Source organism: Miniopterus schreibersii, assembly GCF_964146895.1.
Source record: "Miniopterus schreibersii genome assembly, chromosome: X".
In the NCBI taxonomy this organism is placed as follows: domain Eukaryota; kingdom Metazoa; phylum Chordata; class Mammalia; order Chiroptera; family Miniopteridae; genus Miniopterus; species Miniopterus schreibersii.
This window is the reverse complement of record NC_138104.1, coordinates 74,624,872-74,647,283: the sequence shown is the minus strand read 5'-3', so window position 1 is coordinate 74,647,283 and position 22,412 is coordinate 74,624,872. Positions and strand designations below refer to the sequence as shown.

At 47.9% G+C, this 22,412-nt stretch overlaps 1 protein-coding gene across 2 annotated transcripts; it reads right to left on the bottom strand.

Moving 5' to 3' along the window:
* Positions 1 to 3,128: 3,128 nt before the first annotated feature.
* Positions 3,129 to 13,961, bottom strand: TFE3 (transcription factor binding to IGHM enhancer 3). 2 transcript variants are annotated; one of them, XM_081126517.1, is made up of 10 exons: positions 13,516 to 13,961; positions 11,132 to 11,245; positions 9,949 to 10,187; positions 9,126 to 9,371; positions 8,941 to 9,045; positions 7,105 to 7,222; positions 6,731 to 6,787; positions 6,481 to 6,556; positions 5,405 to 5,552; positions 3,129 to 4,926 (listed from the first exon to the last, which is right to left on the bottom strand). In XM_081126517.1, exons 3-10 carry the CDS (start codon positions 10,165 to 10,167, stop codon positions 4,483 to 4,485), a joined length of 1,413 nt encoding a protein of 470 aa, XP_080982643.1. In that variant the 5' UTR covers positions 10,168 to 10,187; positions 11,132 to 11,245; positions 13,516 to 13,961; the 3' UTR covers positions 3,129 to 4,482. The 2 variants fall into 2 exon arrangements, with proteins under 2 accessions (XP_080982643.1, XP_080982642.1); XM_081126516.1 differs by having other exon boundaries at positions 9,949 to 10,252; positions 13,516 to 13,899.
* Positions 13,962 to 22,412: the final 8,451 nt, after the last annotated feature.

The following is a 22,412-nucleotide window of genomic DNA, read 5'->3' as shown; positions in this document are numbered from 1 at the left end:
AACTCGTAGAGGGAAGAGAATCAAATACAGGCATATCTTTTTTTATTGCAGTTCACTTTATTGCGTTTTTTTTTTTTTTTACAAATTGAAGGCAAAACCCTCCCCCAGAAAAAAGACTATGAGTACCTTTATTGCAGCGGTCAGGAACCAACCCTGTAATGTCTCCGAGGTATGCTTTTATTTAAAAAATACTTTAGAGGTGCTACTTTAAGGCTGTGAAACTCTTGTGTTCACCTTAAAGTTTTGCCCACTAATTTTAGCATTTAGTGGATCAGATCTGCAGCAATTATTACTGTGGCAATTTTCTATTTCCCTCATTCCTTCTATATTAATTATTTGGAATTCTTACATAAGGAAGAGTTGTCCCATGTCCAGCATTTATTTATTCAATCATATCACTTATTTATATATCATGGAACCATGGATATTTATTTTCTTTTTTGGACTATAATCCAATGCGATCATTATTTTTTTGTTGCTCAAGTTGTTCCAGCTTTGGCCATTGAGAGCTCTTTCAGGTTGGCTCCTGTATCCTTATGAATGACACGATCCCATCTTTTTTTTTTGTTTTTGTCTTTTCTTACTTTCTGGCACTACACAATGTTCCAGCCTCATCTTGTATTTTCCTACCCTGGCCTTAAAATCAGCCATTTCTCCAAGAAGCCCTGATTCATTTTATTAGAGAATAGCATTTAGAAACCAAGATTTGGGTTACTTAGACATGCTCATTGCTTCTGGAATCAATGTTTAGGCCTTCTCAGTGGACAGACTGAGAAACTGTCAGAGACCAAGAAGATATGGCTGCTAAATGCAATGTGGTATCTGTGGTAAGGAGCTTCTAAGATGGCCTCTCATTGTTCCTTGCCTAATATTCATGGTCTTCTGTGATTCCCTCCTCTTGAATAATTTGATTCTAACAAACAGAAAGCTTGAGTAGCAAGGGGATGTCACTTCCATGATTAGATTACAAGAGATTGTAACTTGTTTTGCTGACTCTCACTTGCTGGCTTTGATGAAGCAAGCTGCCATGCTGTAAGCCGCCTCATGGAAGGAAAGGCACACATGGTAAGGACTAAGGGTTCCTCAGGCTGACAGCCAGCAAGGAACTGAGGCCCACAGTTCAACAGGCTGCAGATAACTGAATCCTGCCATAAACCAAGGAAGTTCAGAGATCCTTCCCCCAGTCCCACTTTCAGATGAGCCCTTAATCCTGCCTAACAGCTTCCTTTATTACACCCTGGTCGGAGCCACTGGGGTAAAGGACACAGCTAAACCAGCCTGGATTCATGACCCACAAAAACTGGGAGATAATGAATGCATGTTTTTTTAGCCACTAAGATTGTAGTAATCTATTACACAGAAAGAGATCACAAATAGAATATCCTTACTTGGATCCTAAAACAGAAAAAGGACATTTGTGGAAAAACCAGTGAAATCTAAATAAAGTCTTCAATTGAGTTTCTAGTACTGTGCAAATGTTATTTCCTTTGCATCAATAAATGTGCCATAGGCCCGGCTGGCATGGTTCAGTGGTTGAGCATCAACCTAGGAACCAGGAGATCAGTTTGATTCCTGGCACATGCCCAGGTTGCAGGGTTGATCCCATGCGGGGTGTGCAGGAGGCAGCCGATCAATGACTCTCATCATTGATGTTTCTGTCTCTCTCCCTTTTCCTTCCTCTCTGAAATCAATAAAGATGTACTTTTTTTAAAAGTACCATGGTTAAGTAAGATGTTAACACTGGGGGAGATGGGTGAGGGGTACGGAAACTCCTGTCTTTGCAACTCTTCTGGGTATTACATGTTATTTTTATAAAATAAAAAGAATATAGCCCTGGCTGGTGTGGTTCAGTTGGTTGGGAGTCATTTTGTGCACCAGGAGGTTGCCAGTTAGATTCCTGGTCAAGGGCACATGCTCTGGTTGGGGGCTCGATCCCCTATAGGGGGTGTGCAGGAGGCAGCTGGTCAATGTTGTGCTTTCATATTGGTGTTTCTCTCTCCATTTCCCTTCCTCTCTCTCTAAAAATCAATCAACTATTCTTTAAAAAAATAAAGAGAATATAGCAAATTTGAGGAGCAAAAAATAAAGATATTAGGGAGTCACCAGCTTGGTGGTAGATTCAACAACTACGCATTAGGAGTCACAGTGTGATGATAGGCTAGAAAGTACTATCCTCAGTCATCCAGGGAAGACAAAGGACCAGACGGGGGTTCTCTGCTGGGGGAGACACGGGACCAAACCTGATGCCTGTCCTGGGAGTCAGAGTCTGGCTGAGGAATTCCAGGAATATTTTTTCCTAGCCTTCAAGATACTTGTGTCTATTCACCTCTATTTATAAAATTCCCCCCAAATGTCAACATCTGTTCCAAAATAGAATTGCTTGCCTGTTCCTGACTTTAATGGTTCGTCTTTGCCCTTTACCCCACCTGGAATGGTTCTGTCTGCCAGTAGATGTCTTCACATGCTTCCTTATCAGTTTCAAAAGTGAACTTGCAAGAAAATCTTTGCCCCTCTGCCCTCAGTGACATTTTTCAAACCAGAGCCCTCACACCTAAGTTTATCATTTAGTTCTTCATCCATTTACTAGAGGCGTATCTTTAGATAGTTACTTAAATTCTATTCTTTGGTTTCTTTAAACATGAATGGAAACAAGAATCAGCACTTTCTTGAATATTCCTTAGAATAAATTAGGTGAAGCACTTGACAACAGTAAGGAGGGTGCCTATCAGGTCGTTATGGACTGATTGCTTTTGTTTGCAGGTTGTTTTCCTCCAGCCCTTATTTCTAGTTAAATTCTTTCATCCATTACTCTTAAATTTGTTTCTTCCAAGAACCTTCCTTCTTCTGGCCTGCATGAGCCATGCTCACTGCATAGTCAAAAGCAAGGAGAGGAGCCCGGCTGGTGTGGCTCAGTGGTTGAATGTCGACCCATGAACCAGGAGGTCATGGTTCAATTCCTGGTCAGAGCACATGCTGGGGTTGTGGGCTCAATCCCCAGTAGGGGGCATGCAGGAGGCAGCCAATCGACTCTCTCTCATCATTGATGTTTCTATGTCTTTCTCCCTCTTCCTTCCTCTCTCTGAAATCAATAAAAACATATTAAAAAAAGCAAGGAGAGGAGACTCTTTGCCAAAGTTAAAAGCGCATCAAACACGCCTAGCATTTATTTAATCACAAACCTACAGACCCCTCAGTACACCGTCCTTGGGACTTGGACCCAACAATCCAAAGCTGACAAACTTGGGTATACATGGTAGGAGGGGTGGGAGGGTGGGGAGTGTCTGTTGATAACTCTGAAACTGGGAATATTCCTCCAAATGAAGAACTGATGGCCAGAGGTTGGGGTGATCAACTTCTAAGTAGGGGGGTCAATAAAAAATCAGATAAACAAAAGAGGGGTACATGTTTTTACAACCCTTCCTCCAAGCCTCTGCCTTGGTGGGACAGGCTTCTACTTTTTTCCCCGGGCTGGGGAAATCCCCAGAAGGGCCCCTTCCTTCATCCTGTTCCTCTACACGCTGAAGAAAAGTAATGGGCGCTGGTTCTGGGAACTTGGACTCAGTACCTCCTGCTCCCCATCACCTCCCCAAACTGCCCTTCAAGGGAGGAGGTAGGACTCTGCCCAAGGGTAGGGGTCTAACTCTCACTTCTGACCTAGGTCTGGAATGTCAAGCCACAAGATTTCAAAATCTGCTCCCTTCCCCGAGGGCAAGGTCAGCTCAGAGCCTTCCTAGGTTAAGTCACCATGTTCTCTCTCAGTTAAGGCAGTGAGATTAAGTACCACTCCTCCTTGCAGTGGAATGCTTGGATGGGATGTTGCTGAGGACTAAAGGCTGTGATCTCCACATGGTGGCCTGACCTTGCAGACTCTTCCACGCTGGAAATACTGGTGCTGGGCTGTTCCTAGAGGGAAGGGGGTATAGCCTGGCTCCTCCACTGCTAGGCCATAACCCAAGTTCTTAGGTTCTCAAGTTCTGGCTCTCATCCTCACTTGTGTTCCTGGCCTGGGCAGGGCAGGGATCATAGTGAAGGGGCAGGGCTTAAACCCCTAGGGTGGGAATTCTAACATTTTGACACCACTTCCTTGCCAGGATGGAGTAGACTGGCCACTACAAGAGAGGGGATGGAACAGCATCCTGACACATCCTTATGACCTGGCTAGGATAGTCCCCAGAGAACAGGCACAGACTCATCCTGTCTCCTTCCCTCAGCTGGGCAAGGGTGGGTCTCACGGGGCTGAGGAAATGCTGTGATCTCCAGCGGACAGGCCCTGATGCCATGGTGCTGGCTGGGCCTGTGGGAAAGGGGTGGGGCATCACCTGACTCCTCCTCCTTGCCTAGTTATAGGGGTGGGGCCTCATTTCTTCCCCCAGAACACCTGGGCAGGGCAGTCTCATGGGAGGGGGAAGGAAAGGCAGGGCCTCATCATGACTTGTCCTCCTTTCCTGGGTGGGGAAATCCCAGAGGAGGGGTGAGGCCTGATCAGGACTCCTCCTCCATGCTGAAGCTGCTTCTGCGACTGCTGGCCTTGGAGACAGCGGGGGACACGGAAGAGAGCAGGGGGTCAGAGGCAGCCCGCAGTGGGGACAGGGCACCCCCCGAGAGTCCCCCCAACACACCCTCCTCCTCCTCCATCAGAATGTCCGTTAGCCCCAGGTGGAAGGGGTCCCCCAGATCCCCCAGGTGGTCACTGGGAAAGTGCAGGTCCAGGAGGGCATCTGAGGGTGGCACTGGGGGCTGCTGATGGGGAACACCCTGGGCAGGGCCCCCCCCTGCATGAAACGTTGCTACGCCTGGCCTGCCCTCCTCTTCAACATCCAGCTGCTCTGGCTTGAGGCTGTCAGAGGCCGAAGTCGTGGCCAGGGAGACCAGCCCTGGGGTGGGAGGGACCGGCAAACCATGGATCTGGGCCTGCAGTTCGAGCTCCTGCAAAAAGTAGGGGGTAGGTGTGGGATAAGATGGAGTTCAGAGCCCCTCAGAGGCAGAGGAATGTCACAGTTAGAAGGGCAGGTCGTCTGGGTTCTCATTCAGCCTCTACCACTCACTAGTTGCGTAACTTTAGGCAAGTTGCTTAAAGTTCCTGAGCTTCAGAGTCCCAATCTGTAAAGTGGGTATAATAATGGTCCCTGTCTCATAGGGCTATTGTGACGATTAACTTAGTAAATGAAGATAAGGCTCTTATCACAGTACATGGCACAAGATAAACGCAATCACACTAGCCAATATTCATTATTATTCTTTTTAATGTTATGATTACCACCATCATCATCATGATGGGAGTCAGGAAGCCATGGGATCCCCCAAGTATGCCAGGAGGGGAAATGAAATTCTGGGCTGTTCTTCCTCTGCCTCTGCTTGCAGGAAGCCCCCCTTACCCTTGCCACCACCTCCTCCTTTTCCAGACCTGAATTCGGAGCTGCAGGCTGCGGTTGGCTTGCTCCAGGGATCGCTGCCGGCTCTCTAGGTCTTTGGAGCGCTGCTGCTCCTTCTGCAACTTGCGGATATAATCCACAGAGGCTTTGAGGATGGTGCCCTTGTTCCAGCGCATCTCCCTATGGGGTCGACGGGGAAGGAAAAAGGAAGTGCTGCATATGGAGTCTCTTGGAATCTGGGAGTGTTGTAACAGGTAGATGGAGCACCCTGCCCCATGCCTAGAACTTGAGGTGGAGGTACATCAAGGGTATGGAAGGCTTACCCCCAGCCTGGAACCTTCCAAGCCAGGAAGCTCTCTCTGACCTGACCCTTTACTGCTCCTGTCACCTCTGACCCTGATTCATCTCACTACAGCTACACTGGCTTCTGAATGCTCCCAGGACATGGAAATCCATTCCCACCTCAGGGCTATTAGCTCAGCTTTGCTCTCTGCCTTGAACACTGTTCCCCCAGACACCCATACAGCTCCTGCCTCCTCTCCTTAAGCTGTTTATCAAATGTTTCCTTGATCATTGAGGCCTGTTCTGTCCCTTCTGTCCTTACACCAAATTGTACCCCTCCCCAATATTCCCCCATCTTCCTCCCATTCTTTATTTTTCTCCACAACATTCATCAGAATTGCACGAATTTTACTTATTTATCTTGTTTGCTGTCTGTCTGCCCCCTCTAAAATATCAGTTCCATGAGGTCAGGGATCTGTTTCATTCCCTCCGGTCGCCTCAGGGCCTAGCACTGTACCTGGCACAAAGCAGAAGCTCAGTGTTTCCTGACTAAACAAAGGAAGCACGAAAGAAACAGAAAACTTAGTGTCTCTGTCTTACAGGGACCTGATGAGACACATGGACCATAATGTCATGCACCTAAAATTTTCAGTGGGGACATAGTGAGGGGCTGGCTCAGGGTGAGGAAAACTGGGTGGGAAGGGGCCAGAGGAGTAAAACTTCTGGGTGGTTCCTACCCAGGGTGGGCCTCCCTGGGAACGACTTTAGGAAAGCAAGGTCCCCCACCCCACCTTCTGTTAGCCTGGGGCTCCCGGCCCAGACTCACGGGTCACTGGATTTGGGGATGAGGGTGCCCAGCTCCTTGATCCTGTCGTTAATGTTGAATCGCCTTCGACGTTCAACTTTGGAGGATGGGCAGATAAAAGTGGGAAAGAATCATCAATAGGTCAAGGAAGGAAAAGGAGAAATTGGGGTATTGGGAAGCTGTTGCAGGGAGGGGACTCCCAAGGCAGGCTGGGGTGCAGAGCGAGGTAGGGCTGCATAGCATGCTGGCAAGGGCACGTGCTCTCACTCACTTAGGTTGTGATTGTCCTTCTTCTGCCGTTCCTTCAAAAGGGCCTTGGCCTCTGTCTCTGGAAGAGAGTGGAGGTAGTCAGGGCCTCTGGGCATGGTAGAGATGGAGGGCAGCATGTGCTGCTGAGGTAGGCTTTAGTGGGCATAGGCAGGGGATGTGACTTTAAAAAATGCCACTCCTCTTACTATTTTTCAAGAAGCAATAGTGATAGGCCATTTACTAAACCCAAGATGAGAGGCAGTGGGGTGAGAGCAGGACCATGGGCATGTGGAAAATGAGGGCAAAGAGTTCCCATTTCTGTCTGCTTAAACCACTTCCCCCAGAACCAGGCCTACCCCCCAACCTGGTAGACATGGGCCTAACCCTGGCCCTTACCAGAGATCTCCCGTTTGATGTTGGGCAGCTCAGCCGGGCAGGAATTGCTGACAGTGATGGCAGGTGTGGCCACACCCTGACTACTGTACACATCAAGCAGATTCCCTGACACAGGCAGCTGGGGGCAGGCATGGCAGAGAAAGGATGGTTGGCAACAGACACAGGCTGAGCCCCATCTCAGAACCAGGTTCCTGACCCTCCACACATCCCCAAAGACAGGCCCCCTAATGCAAGGATCAGCTGACTCAGTATAGAAACCCTTCCTTCTCCTTCAAGGGAATTTCATTTGGCGACTCAATAAGGGGGGGGACAGGGTCAAGTGTACCTACCTTGCTTTGCCAGGGACTAGAGCCTGCCTAGACTGTTAATCATGTCCCTGCAGCCCCTCAAATCGCTCAGTGAACTCTGAAGCCCCTCTCCCAAACCCAGGGGCTAGCTCTAAGAAAAAATGCTGCAAAGCCACCCTTCTCAGGTCTTTGTGGACTCTGATGGAACATTTCAGCCTGTTAGCCACCCCCCCACCCCCCGCTCCTGGTCCCAGAACGACATTCCAATCCAACATTCTTGGAACACTCCAACCCAATCTTCTCAGACTTTGGGAAATTGTCATGGCAATGTTCCATCCCAAATCTGGCCTTCTGGAGAGTTCCAGCCCAATCTCCAGTCTTTTGCTGTGACTGCATTGCACCACCTTACATACATGGTCTCCAGCTGCATGCACCAAGGTCCTGACTCTAATACCTTCTTGCATATTCTGATCTCCCAGGATTAACTGTCCAACTACACAACTAGCACTGCTTTTATGTCTGCCTAGATTGTTTTCTCCCCTTTGCACTCTCCTGGATATACTCTAGGGCAACATACTAATCTGTAAGTAATTAGTCCCATCTCTTGATGAGATTTCATCTCTTGAAACCCCCACCAATCTGCTGGATCCATCTACCATAAAGTCCCAATCTCTAGCTGTGTCCAAATCAATAAAAAGTTCTGATAAACTGGTACAATTTCTTTTTCCCCACTGCTTTTCAGAGAGTCGAAGGGAGAGAGAGAGAAAAACAGAAACATGGATGTCAGAGAGACACATCAAGTGGTTGCCTCCCGCACGGGCCCTGACCAGGGCTGGGGATGGAGCCTGCAACTGAGGTACTTGCCCTTGGCTGGAATTGAACCCAGGACCCTTCAGTCCATGGGCCGATGCTCTAACCACTGAGCAAAGCCGGCTAGGGAAAACTGGTACAATTTTTATATGCGCGTCTATCCTCTTGATAAGTTGGAAAGTAGCAAAACTACAAGCTACTTGGTATGCCCCAAAGCAAGTTATGGGATTCTTGGAATGTTCCAGAACCAGAATGTTACAATTTATTGCTACATCCCTTGCTCTAAAAAGTTTTATCCATTCTCTACAAGGCCCCAGCCTCTTGGCACAGTTCACTGTAAGAGAAATGGTACATGGTACATGGAATCACTTCAAGGTCCAACCAGGCCAAGTTTTGAGACTTCTGGTGCGTTTTAGTCTCTTGGTACATTCAAAATGAGAAGAGTCCCATTTCTTGGTCCCTCTCACAGTGAAGTTCGAGTGCCTTGTTATACCCTATTATCTCCATGAAGTCCCCATCCTGTATGTATCAAAATCTACAAGGTCTACCTTTCTATGCAATCCAACACAAGTCCCCAGGGCATTACTATGCCCTATTATCATTGTACAGTCTCCCTCTCTATCTTAATGCAATCCAAGGTGATGGTCCCTTGTACACATAGCCAGTCCTGATGTAGTCTCAGTGACACAGAGATGTGCTAATCAAGTTGTCAGATCAACTTCCCATCTTGGGGCCTTACTGTGCTGGGGAGCTGCAGCCCTGCAGTGCCTCCAGGTAGATAGCTGAGCATCTCATCATTGTAACTGGACTCCAGGCTGATGATCTCATCAATGACATCATCAATCTGGGGGAAAAAGTAAATATGGAAGAGGGTTAGAAGAAGTTGGAGGGTGTGGCATAGGAGGGTTGTCTGCATTCACATACCTCCTTCTCTGAGCTGGACCCGATGGTGAGTAGTGCCATGGGGCTGTTGGGGGCGCTGCCTGTGGGGCCAGTAGCATGGGCAGCCTCAGGGGCAGGGAGCGGCTGGGCACTAGCAGCCCCTGGTGGTGGGGTGAGGGCCTGGGAAGCCAGCTTGGGCCCAAGTGTGGTGGACAGGTACTGTTTCACCTGCTGCCGGCGTGCCTGTTGCAGGTGGTAGCGCGTTGGGTTCTCCAGGTGGGTCTGCACCTGTGGGATGAGGGGGAGGAAGAGCAGGAGGGGACAAAGTAGAACAGGACTCAGAGGGGTGACTGGCCAAACCACGCCAAAAATCTGAGACCCCCCAAAATACTGGTGAGTCTTGTCCAGGACCCAAATTCCCTTTCTTGGAAATCTCTCACAGCCACTAGGATCCACCCATGGATGGTAGAATCCCTCAATTTCTGGAGCCCCCTCCATCACAGTCCCCAAGACTCTACCCTTGTCTCTGACACCACCTAACAGACCCAGGAACTACATATTGCTTTCCAAGATATCCCAATGGCCAAAGAACTCCTAATGCACCACACATACATGAAGCTCTTCCTACAAAGCTACTCTACAGACCCTAGGGCCCACTTGGGGCACTCATGACCCTCCACTGTCCACCAAGACATTCTATGGCCCCCAAGAACCCCTCACAGTTCTACAAGAACATCTCAGAAACCCTAAAAACAATGGGACACTAGCACAGCCTACTTTAACAGTACCTAAAAGACCTTCCTTAGAGCCCCAGGACCTCACCTAAAAGTCACCAGGACCACTCCCCAGGGCCTCTGGACCTTACCTTGAGCACCTCCCTGGGCACCTGAGCAGGGGGAGGACGGCCCAATGTGTGGCCCCCAGCAGAGACACCAACCACAGAGATGGCAGGAGAGGCAGGTGCAGGACTGGGGAAGGGAGAGGCTGCAGCCTGTTCCCGACGCTCACGCCTCTCCTGCTCCTGGGCTTGGGCCCGCATTAGCTGCTGCCGCAGCAAGACCCGCGATGAAGAAGATGACGACATGGCAGGGGTCCTGGAGCCCCCTGCAGAAGATGATGCAGACAGTGTAGCTGGGGTGGCTGGGGTGGCCTGCAGTGATATTGGGTGGCTGTGGAATGGGAAATATGGGGCCACAAGTAAGCTAAAAGTCTCATCCCAAACCTAAGGAGTCATAGTGTGATGGAGTAATCACAGGAACCAGGCCTGGTAGCAGCCCTCATTGGTCAGTGTAGAGGGGGAATTTTAAGCCTTTAGTCCTTATTGTGAAACCTGGATTTGGGTCTGTTCATATACTGAGCAGAGATGTCACTGCTTGGCTCTGGGAGAGGGGCTTTATCCTATTTAAAGGAGAGTGGAAGGAAGCAGAATTGAGGCTCAATTTGGGGCTGGAGATGCACCCTTAGCTCCTGGGGGTGAGCATCAGGCTACAGGGCAATCACAGGCCCTTCTTCCTCCCCTGCCTGGGCCTCTAGTCCCAGGAGCTAGTAAGTCTTGAAAATCTCGGAAATTTCACAATCCTCTCTTCCTGCCCCTCTTCCAGGTCCCCTCCCCTCTCTTATAGCCCAAGCCCATGACTCAGCACATTTAGACTTCCTCAGCTAGGGGAAAGAAAAGACCAGCAGGGGTTCCTCAAGGGCTGGGGGTGGGTGAGTTTGTTGAGTGGGGGAGGGGTGAGCTGGGGTTGTGGGTATAGCTCCACCCACCTGGACACTTAGAGCAAGCCACGCCCAGTCTCTGGGCACTCTAGGGATGCTGCAGCCATATTTGTGAATGAATGGGTGTGTAGGTGGGGTTGGGGAAGGCAGCTGAGGCCTAGTACAAGATACTGGAATCCTAGCTTGGCCACCTGCTTTCATGTGACATGCTTTTTCTGGCCCCTCATTTTACTAACTAGAAAATACAAGCTAGTGAAGAGAATGGGTTGGGCTGGCACTGAGGGCCTCTAGCCTCCACTGAGGAATTGGGAGGGGAGTCAGAGGAGACATACCTTGAGCGTAGTGGTAGGGGCTGGCTTTTGAGCTCGTAAAAGCTGTCAGGATCAAGGACGTTTTCTAATTCGATGTCAGCAACAATCCCAGATTCCGGAAGCAAAGAGTTCAGGCTGAGGATGAGGGTGAGGTAGGGGTGGTGGTCAGTTATTGTATAAAGACCTCACTCCCCTCCAAGGAAGAAAGAGTGGGGGAGATAAGGAGGGAGACATTGTATCTCAAACATTCAGCCACTCTGCTGGGAACCACCACCATAAATTCCCATGTCTTCTCCCCTTCCCACATCCTCTCCTCCCCATTCTCTTTTGCTGTGTTACCCATAGTCCCTTACGACTCAAAATAATAAGAGTGCCTGGATCCCAACACCCTGCTCTAACACTCACGTGTAACCACAACCTGGGTTTGAGGAAAATGGAAATGTAGAATTTAGGAATGACAGATTCACTTTGCAGGCTTCCTGACTTTGCATTCAGAGTTCTCCCAGCCCCCACACCCCCTACTGTTTTCCTGGCAGCTGAATGTGAGCCCACGTTTGTCCATACACATGCAGCACGGTAGGGGCATCCCTCAGTATAACAGCTCATTGTAACACAAACTGAATGCATCACAAAGAGAACTGGGGTCAATGATTCACTTTATAGAAGGATCCACCACTTTGCAAATGAGTTCTCCCCACCCCAGCCAGAGTTCACAGGATGCCAACACATACCCAAACACAAAATGAAAATATCAAAGGCTCCCCTCAGTCCAACAATCTCGATTTACAAGAGGGGGAATTTGGGTGGAAGATCAACTTTATGTGAGCTTTCTTTTCTTGGCTAGATGAGCCTGCCCACAGCTCTCCAGTTTTTTTGGAATAGATAAAAACGCACACGCCTCCAATACCAACGCCCACTGACACACAAAAGAAGTCTTGTACACCCCTCCCTTTCAACTACTGTGATGATCTAGGTTGTTATAAAGGCATTAGAAGATGGTGAATCGATATACGCAAAGGCTCCTGCTCAGCTCTCCATGCTGCTTGCAAGACCCTAGTGTGCAGGGGACATAAACATGCACACAGATGCATATGCATCCTTGAATTTAGTCAAAGATTTAGAATCCTAAGATTGTGGGTGATTTCACTTGGCAAGAATTCTCTCCCCTCCCCAAGGATCTGTCTTCCTTCCTTTCCTCACCCTCAGACGGGGCCCTAAAACCACCCAGGAAGTTGGGAAGAGGAAGCTCCAGGATCCGCCAAACTCAGCACAATCCCAGGCAGAAAGTAGGCAAAACCCCCTCCCATGCTTACACACCCATTGCACAGAACCTGGGAGAGAAGGGGGCTGGGGCTTCCAAGGCCACTGATGGAAGTGAGGATTAAGAGGTCAGATAGGGCCCACCCAGACAGGGATGGTGCAATTGGTGCTCATTCCAGCTCTGGTGATAGATTCAAGATTATCCCCTGGGTCTGAGAGACAGACTAGGAGGGTGAGATAAAAAGAACATGTGTGAATGTGTGTGTGTGTGTGTGTGTGTGTGTGTGTGTGTGTGTGTGTAATGAGCAGAGCTTGGCTTGCTGAGAGGCTAGGGCAGGTGGCAACAGGAACAAGACCCTCCTCTGGGTTCCCAAATAAAGTCTGAAGCCTTCTTCACTGAGCTAAGAGGTAGCACCATCACCATCACCTCTGTCTGCCTGTCTCCCATTCAAGACACCCCCCCCCGGGGGGGGGAATCTATCCTTGGGATCAGATCCAGTTGGGTGGATGGGCAGGGGTGAAGAGATTATTCTGGTCAAGTCTTGATGAATGTTGCTTGTCTTGCTCACACACACTCACAAGGCTGGTCCCACGCAGCATTATTTGAGACACCCCCAAATCCTACAAGATTCATATTACTCCCAAACACAGCCTCCAGCAACCAGCCACTGGGAATCACCACGCTCCTAAGACAGCACCTCTGCTCCCCAGAACCCCTTCTCTGACACTGAGGTAAAAGGCCCTTAAAATCAGTGCCTCATCTACAGAATGCGCCCTCAACTTCATCCCCCTCATGTCTGACTCAAGGACCCCAAATTCAAACTCTAATCAGAGCCTCAGTCGCCCAAGTTCAGCTACCCTAGACCAGTTTCTGGACACAACAGAATATGTCCCTCTAGATCCAGCCAAGCCACCCCTCCAAATCTGAACCAGGCCTCCCTTAATGCACTTCCACGACTCTTTTTAAGCCTCACTCCAAGCAGGCCACCACCGGATTCCTTGGTGCCCCCCCGCTCAAGACCGGAGCCCCGACGTCCTCCAAGCCTAGGCCGAGGCCCTCCATTCCCAGACCAGGGCCCCCACTGCACCCAAATCAGGCTCCCGGGAACACCAGTCGGCACTACTGGACCCAAGCGGCCCCGCACCTGAGCAGCTGGGCTGAGTCGGACGGCCTGCGCTCCTCCAACAGCACGAACACGGCTCGAGGGCCCTCCGCGCTGGTCTCTACGCCTTCCCGAGCTGGCTCGGCCGCATGAGACATGACGCCCGGTCCCGGGCGAGCCCTGCCAGGCCGGTCGGGCTTCAGCCCGGTCCCCCTAACAAAATAAGAGTCCCCCTCCCCCTGCTCGCCACCGCCTCCTCCGCTAAGCCATGGAGCGAGCTCTGCGCGGGCGGGCGGCGTCGGGGAGATGGGATGGGCTGTGAGTCATCCCACGCCCTCAACGGACCAACACCACCCCCCCCACCACCACTTCAGAACCTAACCCCGGACGACCGCCCTCCTCCCCCTCGTCCTCTTCCCCCTCCTCCCAGGGCTGGGGAAACTCCACAGGAAGTGAGCGTACGTAAGATGGACAGCTCTCCCGGCTCTGCCCTCTGAGCGAGGCAGCCAATCATCAAGGGTTGGTTCAAGGGCCCGCCCTAAACCACGCCTCTGACGCGAAGGGAAAACTAGATTGGCCGGCCCTCATTCAGAGAAGGGGGCGCCTAGGCCACGCCCTCAGAGACAGAAGCAAATCATTCTCCTCTCAAAGCCACGCCTTCTCCTCTCAAATTACCCCTCCCTAGGCCCTTAAACCGCTCCTTGGGTCCTCTGAGCCTGCGCACCAATGGTCAGTCGGTGCCCAGATTTTCAGGCCACGCTTCTAGCTGCGGAACTGCGCCCCCTCTCAGCCAAAATTCGTAATGTCGACTTCGTAGACCGCGCTGTAACCTCGATCTAGCCAAAGCCATGACTACGAGGCCTAGGCAGCTGCATACCCAGGAGATGTGCACCAGAAACCCCGCCCTTTTGGTACCCACAGTCCAGCCGCTCAGCTAGTCTTCCTGGGAGCGCTCCGCCTACTCTATGTCTTCTGGAGGGGTTGTTGTACTAGGTCTGTGTGCTACACACTAGATGCTTAATAAATCCTTGACAGATGGATGAATGAGTGGAAGGATGGAAATTAGATCTGATCCTCACGGTGAATGACTTCTGGAATCTAAAAACCAAGGTTTGAATATGGGCAAGGGAGCCTCAGCTTTCCTGACCTATTAAATGGGGGTCATAGTAACTGTCTGGCAAGTTTGTTACAAGGATTAGAGATGATTTATGAAAAGTACTAGCAGGTTGTTTGGCATACAACAGACTCTCCTAAAATTAATTGATTCATTCAATTGTGCACTGGTTTAACAAACATTTATAGAGCTCCTCTGTGTGTGCCAGATACATGCAAGCCAGCTTGCACACAGCAAAGGGTTCTATCCCTACTTTCAGGTGCACAGTCAGCTCACAGAACACCTGGATCTACAACCTTCCTTTCCTCCTTTCCAATATCCCAAGACCCTGACCATCAATTGGACCTCTGGGAACTTCACTGAGGTCCTATTTGTCGTGCACCTTTTGGTATTGGCACCCTTATTTCCCAAGTTGGCTTAGTAAACATGCACATCCCTACACGCTCACACAAAATCATTATCCACATAATCAAGACAATTCCTCCACAAATAAACCTTTGAAAAATCAATAATTACCAATAAAAATTCCAAAATGGAACTTGTAGACCTGATGTTAAAACTCCTATGGTGGCCCTAGCTGGTTTTGCTCAGTGGTTAGAGAGTCCGCCAGCTGACTGAAGGGTCCCAGGTTGGATTCTGGTCAAGGGCACTACCTCGGTTGCAGGCTGGATCTCCGGCCGTGGTCCAGGTGCCTAAAATATGTAAGGACATCTAATTTTATAAAAGGAGAAGGAGGAGGGTATTGTCCTGCCGATTCAAAATATATTACAAAGCTCTAGTAATTAAAACATTGCGATATGGGAGTAGGAATAGAAAACTAGATCAATGGCACAGAAAAAAAAATCCCAAAATTGACCTACGTATTTGTGGGAATTAGTAAATGATAAAAATTATATTTCACTGGTGATGGTACATAGGATTCATTATACCAGCTTCTGAAATTTTCCATAATATAAAGTTAAATAAAAATTTTATTTAAAAGTTTTAAAGCCCGGCCTGGCGTGGCTCAGCGGTTGAGCGTCGACCTAGGATCCAGGCGATCGGGATTCGATTCCCGGTCAGGGCACATGCCTGGGTTGCGGGCTCGATCAATGACTCTCTCATCATTGATGTTTCTATCTCTCTCTCCCTCTCCTTTCCTCTCTCTGAAATCAATAAAGATATATTTTTAAAAAAAAGTTTTAAAAATGATACTTCAAGTCACTAAGCGATAGATGGACTACTATTTACTAAAATGGTTTGGGGAGAAATTACTATCTTTGGGGGGGTGGGATTACATTCCTAATTTACACAATTCAGAAAAATTAATTCCAAATTGGCTAAAGACCTAAACATTAAAAAAAAATAACTTAAAAATATCAGAACAAAATTATTTTGGAGAACACATTTAAGACTTTGGCAAAAAAAGAAGGTCCTCTTAAATAAGAAACAAGCAAAACATATAAAGAAAAGTAAAAATAAGCAACATTTATTGGTCGGTTATTCTTGGCACTTTATCTGCTTTAATTCATTTTAATCCTCACAACAAACCTCTGAGGAGGGTTACATTTATTATCCCAACCTATAGATCTGGAAACCAAGATACAGCAAGGTTGCCACTTGCCCTAGGTCAACCCAGTTTATAAAACCTAGGACTGGAACCCAGGCACTCTATACCACCATGCTCTACCATCTTTCCAGTTTGACCACATCAAAATATAAAGCGATAATCTGATGAAAGACATTACAAAGTTAAAAGACTTGCAGCAGAGTGGGAGAGAAAATTTACAGCATTAGAAACACTGGTTAATTATCCTGTAACACACCTCAACCCTAAAAACACCAGCTTCATACACACATACCAAATATTTCCGTAAGTGCTTCCCCATCACATATCCTGCACAATAAACCCATCCTCCATCCCTCTTAGCCCCTCTCTCTTAATCTCTCGCTCACAACTTTTTTCAACACTGCTCTCAATCTCTCTCTTTCTCCCTCCCTCTTTCTCCCATGCAGCTGGGGTTTCATTAAGAGACAACTAAGGACTGGGGTGATTGGGAGATATGGAGGAAAGAAAGAGGGCAGTTGGATGGTGAAGTTTGGTGTGTTTAGGGATAGATGTGAGTGGTGAGGGTGGCTTGGGGTGAGTTTGGGGTCTACTACAGGACAGTTTTCAAGCAACTAAATGATCATGTGAAGGTCTTCAGGAGGAATGGTACTGCTGGAGGACAGTTTAAGAGTGCAAGATGGTAGCTATTGGAGGGTAAATTGAGAATAGAATTGGGGTTGGAAGATGGTTTGGAGTGCAATTGGAGGGACTATGGGAAGACAGTGAGTGTTTAAAGACAGAGTTTGATCTTCTGTAAGGGAGTATAAGGAGTAGAGCTGGTAACTGTCATAGGATGGCATGGTAGGCTGACTAATGGCTTCCCAAAAGAAATCCATGTCCGCCCTCGCAGGGTAGCTCAGTTGGTTAGAGCATAATCCTGATATGCCAAGGTTGTGGGTTTGATCTCCGGTCAGGGCACATACAAAAATTAACAAATGAATGCATAAATAACTGGAACAACAAATCAATGTTTTTCTCTCTCTCTCCCTCAAATCAATAAATTAAAAAATATTTTTAAAAAGAAAAAATTTTTTTAAATGTCCATCTCCAAATCCCTGGAACATGTGAATGTTACCCTATATGCAAAAAAAGGATTGCAGGTGATTAAATTAAGGGTTTTGAGATGGGGAGATTATCCTGGATTATCTGAATGGAACCTAATTGTAATCACAAGTTACTTTATGAGGAAGGCAGAGGCAGATATAACAGACAGAAAAGAAGACAATGCGACCTTGGAGGAGATATTGCGGTGATGCAGCCATAAGCCAAGGAATGCCAGCAGTCACCAGAAACTGGAAGAGGCAATAGATTCTCCCCTAGATTCTCTAGGGAGAGTATGGCCCTACTGACACCTTCATTTTGACTCAATGAAACTGATTTGAGATTTCTGGCTTTCAGAAGTGTAAAAGAATATATTTCTTATACTTCAAGCCACTAAGTTTGTGGTAATTAGTTACAGCAGCCACAGGAAATTAATACAGATTTTTGGCACCTGGGTGTGAGATGCTGCTGTGTCTTAGTCTGCTTGGGCTGCCATAACAGCCACATATTGAGTGTATTAAACAACAGAAATTTATTTTCTCATAGTTCAAGGTGCCATCTGGTTTGATTTCTGATGAGAGTTGTCTTCTTGACTTGCAGATGGCTGTTCTTGCTGTATCCTCACATGGTCTTTCCTTTGTGCATATGCACTCCTGGTGTCTTCCCTTCCCTTCCCTTCCCTTCCCTTCCCTTCCCTTCCCTTCCCTTCCCTTCCCTTCCCTTCCCTTCCCTTCCCTTCCCTTCCCTTCCCTTCCCTTCCCTTCCCTTCCCTTCCCTTCCCTTCCCTTCCCTTCCCTTCCCTTCCCTCTTTCCTTTCTTTTTTTTCTTCTCTCTTTTTAAAAAATATATCTTTATTGATTTCAAAAGGAGGAAGGGAGAGAGAGAGAACTAGAAACATCAATGATGAGAGAGACATTGATCAGCTGCCTCCTGCATGCCCCCTACTGGGGATCAAGCCTGAAACTCGGGCATGTGCCCTGACTAGGAATGGAACCACGATCTCCTGGATCATAGGTTGATGCTCAACCTCTGAGCTACGCCCAGCCGGGCTTTTCTCTTTTTTTAAATGTTTTTATTTTTTTAGAGAGAGAGGAAGGAAGAGGGAGAGAGAGATAGAAACATTGATGAGAGAGAAACATCAACATCGATCTTCTGCCTCTTGCATGGCCCCTGCTGGGGACAGAGCCCTCAACCCATGCATGTGCCTTGACCAGGAATTGAACTGGCAATCTCTTGGTGCATCGTTCAATGCTCAATCATTGAACCACACTGACTGGGCTCTTCCTTTTCTTATAAGGACACCAGTTCTATTGCATTAGGGCCCCACCCTTATGACCACATTTCACCTTGATCACCTCCTTAAAGGCCCTATTTCCAAATACAGTCATATTGGGGTTAAAATGTCAACATGGATTTGTGGGGGGACACATTTCAGTTTATAACATGTAACAAATACCTAAAAACGCTGAAGTGGCTTTGGAATTGGATAGTGGGTAGAAGCTGGAAGAATTTTTTTTTTTCATTTTATTTTTGTTTAAAATATTACAGATGTCCCTTTTTCTCCCCAATGACCCGTTCCACCCCGTCCCATCCCTCTCCCCAGTCCCTCTCCCCACCATTGTCCGTGTCCTTGGGTTGTGCATATATGCATATAAATTCTTTGGTTACTCTCTCCTCCTCCACCCACCCGCCCTCCTCCATCCCTCTGACATTCGTCAGCTGCTGGAAGAACTTTGAGGCACATGATAGAAAAAGTTTAGACTAAGAAGAAAAAAAAAAAGCCTAGATTGCCTTAAACAGACTGTTGGTAGAAATATGAATATTAAAAGCACTGCTGGTGCCCTAGCAGACTTGGTTCAGTGGTTAGAGTGTTGGCCTGCAGACTGAAGGGTCCCAGGTTCGATTCCAGCCACAAGGGTTCATACCTCAGTTGCAGGCTTGATCCCTAGACCCCGTTGGGGTGTGTGGGGGAGGCAACCAATCGATGTGTCTCTCTCATGTTGATGTTTCTCTTTCTCTCCCTTCCTCTCTCTCTAAAAATCAATAAAAACATATCCTCAGGTGAGGATTTCTTTTTAAAAGAGGGAGGCAGGGGAAGATTTGACAAACAGAAAACAGAGAAGGCAATGGGACCATGGAAGCAGAGACTGTAGTGATACAGATACAAGCCAAAGAACGCTGACAGCCACCAAAAGAGGAAGAGGCAACAGATTCTCTCCTAGAGCCTCTGGAGGGAGCATGGCCCTGTTGGCACCTTGATGTTTATCTTCTGGCCCTCAGAACTGTGAGAGAAAAAAATGTCTGCCCGGCCGGGCGTGGCTCAGCAGTTGAGCGTCGACCTAGGATCCAGGCGATCGGGGTTCAATTCCGGGTCAGGGCACATGCCCAGGTTGTGGGCTCGATCAATGACTCTCTCATCATTGATGTTTCTATCTCTCTCTCTCCCTCTTCTTTCCTCTCTCTGAAATCAATAAAGATATATTTTAAAAAAAGAAAAAGAAAAAAATGTCATATGTCTTAAGCCATCAAGTTTGTGGTAATTCGTTACAGCAGCCACAGATCGCTTGGGGGTAAATTTGGGGGTTGTTGGAGGGACTTAGGGGTATGCCTGGGGTTTATTGAGGGAAGTTTAAGGGTATGATTATAGGCCATTGGAAAGTGTTTGAATACAGTTGTAGCCATCAAAGGGGAGATTGAGGTGGGGTTTGGAGGTCACCAGAGGGTGGTTTGGAGGTATAGTTGGGAGATTGGGAAGATAGATGGGAAGTGTTTACATAGCACTGGGGGTATTATAGGACAGTTTAGCGCAGTGATTTTTAACCAGTGTGCCACTGACTTCTTTTCCCTTAGATTGTCAAATAAAAAAATGACAACAGTGCCTTAGGTGGTTTGGTTCAGTGGTTAGAGCGTTGGCCTGCAGACTGAAGGATCCAGAGTTTGATTCTGGCCAAGGGTATGTACCTCGGTTGCAGGCCAGATCCCCGGCCCTGGTTGGGGCGCGTGTGGGAAGCAACCAATTGATTTGTCTCTCCTACATCGATTTTTTTTTTTTCCTTTCTCTCTCTCCCTTCCACTCTATCTGAAAAGCAATGGGAAAAAAATATTGAGTGAGGATTTAAAAAAATGACAACAGCCAACACAATAGCCACCTGGTGTGAATAAATCAAAATTATCTTTTTTTTTGTCAGATAGACAAAAAATAATTTTTTTGGTGTGCTACAAAATTTTAGTAGTTTATGTGTGCCATGAGATGAAAAGGGTTGAAACTTGCTGGTTTAGGGTGTAGTTGGGGGTTCTTGGAGGGTGGTTAGGGTGGTATGATTGGGAAAAATTCAGATGTCTTGTGGGTATAGTTGCATGTAATTTAAGACAAGGTTGGGTATAGTGATCATTAAAGAGTGGTTTGGAGGTATAGTTCGGGGCCAAGGGAAGGTGGTTAAGGGGTATTTAGAAGTAGATTTGGGGGCTCTTGGAAGGAGAATTTTAGGGGTAAGGTTTGTAATTGTTGGAGAGTAGTTTGGGGTTAGAGTTGGGTATCATTGAAAGGGCACTTTGGGGATATCCTTGGGAATCAGATAGCAGTTTAACAGTAGAGTGGGGGTTGTTGGAAGGAGGCTTGGGGTGAAGATAAGGCTTTGGGAAGATAGTTTCGTGATGAAGTTTGAGGATCAATAGTGTGGTTTGGGGATGTAGTTGAGGGCTGGTGGGTACACTCTCAGATGAAGTTTGGGGACCTGTTTGGAGGTCTGGATGTCAGAGGGCTATCATGAATTGTAGTTGGGGAGCTTTTAGTGGGTGGTTTGGGGAGCAGTTAAAGATTATTGTATGAAATATTATTTAGCAATAAAAGGAACAAACCGCCAGTACATGCTATAACATGAACCTCAAAAACATTATGCTAAGCAAAAAAAGTCAAACACCAAAAATCCACATACTGCATTTAAGATGAAATGTTCAGAAAAAGAAAAACTATAGAGATAAAAAGTAAATTAGTGGTTCCCTGGGAATGCGAATGGGCACATGCCCAGGTTGTGAGCTCGATCCCCAGTCAGGGGCGTTCAGGAGGCAGCTGATCAATGACAACTCTCTCATCATTGATGTTTCTCTCTCTCTCTCTCTCCCTCTGCCTTCCTCTCTCTGAAATCAATAAAGCTATATTTAAAAAAGAAAAGAGCATTGGAGGGTGCTTTCTAATATATTTGGGTCTGAAGTATGATTTGGGGGTCTGATTGGGTAACTACAGAGAGAAGGTTGGTGTTTATTTGGAAGTATAGTTGGGACTATTTGAGAGTGCTTTAGGGTGGAGTTTGGATCAGTGGAATGTGGTTTGGAGGTGGACAGTGTGTTGGAGGGTTATTTGAAGTGCAGTTAGAGGATCACATTGAGTAGTTGGGAGTATATGGGATAGTGATAGGGGCTGTTGGAAGATAGTTTTGCAGGGCATAAGGTTGGTCAATGAAAGGTTTGGTGGGGAGTTCACGGAACATGGTTTGGAGGTGGAACCAGTGACTGTTGAAATTGATTTGGGGTGTCAGCGGGCGCCACAACAAAGGTAGTTGAGAATGTTTGGGGTGGTGTTGAGGGTTTTTGAAGAGCCATTTGGGGATCAATAGAGTATGGTTAGGAGGGTATTTGGAGAGTGGTTTGGGGTCAGTGGAGGGTGTGCATATTGGGGGTAGATGGAGGGTGATTTGAAAGTGCGTTTTGGAGGGTAATGGTTTCAGGGCTGATTGCAGATGATTTGGAGGAACAACTTGGGGGTAGTGGAAGGTAGTCTGTACAGCTTGGGTGTCCAAGGAAGGCTGATTGGAGGTATTGCTTGGGATCAGAGGATAGTAGTTTGAGGATACAATTTAGGGGATGATGAAGGGTGGTTTGCGGTGCATTTGGGGGACGGAGGGTAGTTGGGGGAGTTTAGAGGTGTGGTGGTGGCTAATAGAAGGCAGTTGAGCCACTGCTTGGTGGTCCTTTAGGGGGTGACTTAGGGTGAGGGGCGCCACTCTGATCACTGAGGGGGCGTGGCCAGGGAAGGAGAGAGCTCCGCCGCCCTCGAGAAAGCCTGTGCGCACGCGCTCCCAGCGGGTTCGCTCCTGGCGCTCCCAAGCTCCGAGACCGAAGTGGCGCCTGCGCAATTGCTCTCCGTCGCTGCTGTGGTCTCGCGCCCCGCCCCCTGTCAGCCGCCCCCCCCTATTCCCC

Coding starts and splice junctions, on each gene's coding strand:
- TFE3 (XM_081126516.1), bottom strand. CDS start 13,631: ATGTCTCATGCGGCCGAGCCAGCTCGGGAAGGCGTAGAGACCAGCGCG. Junction 6,788..7,104: donor CATCAAACGGGAGATCTCTG/GTAAGGGCCAGG, acceptor ACTCTCTTCCAG/AGACAGAGGCCAAGGCCCTT. Junction 4,927..5,404: donor GCCTGCAGCTCCGAATTCAG/GTCTGGAAAAGG, acceptor TACTTTTTGCAG/GAGCTCGAACTGCAGGCCCA.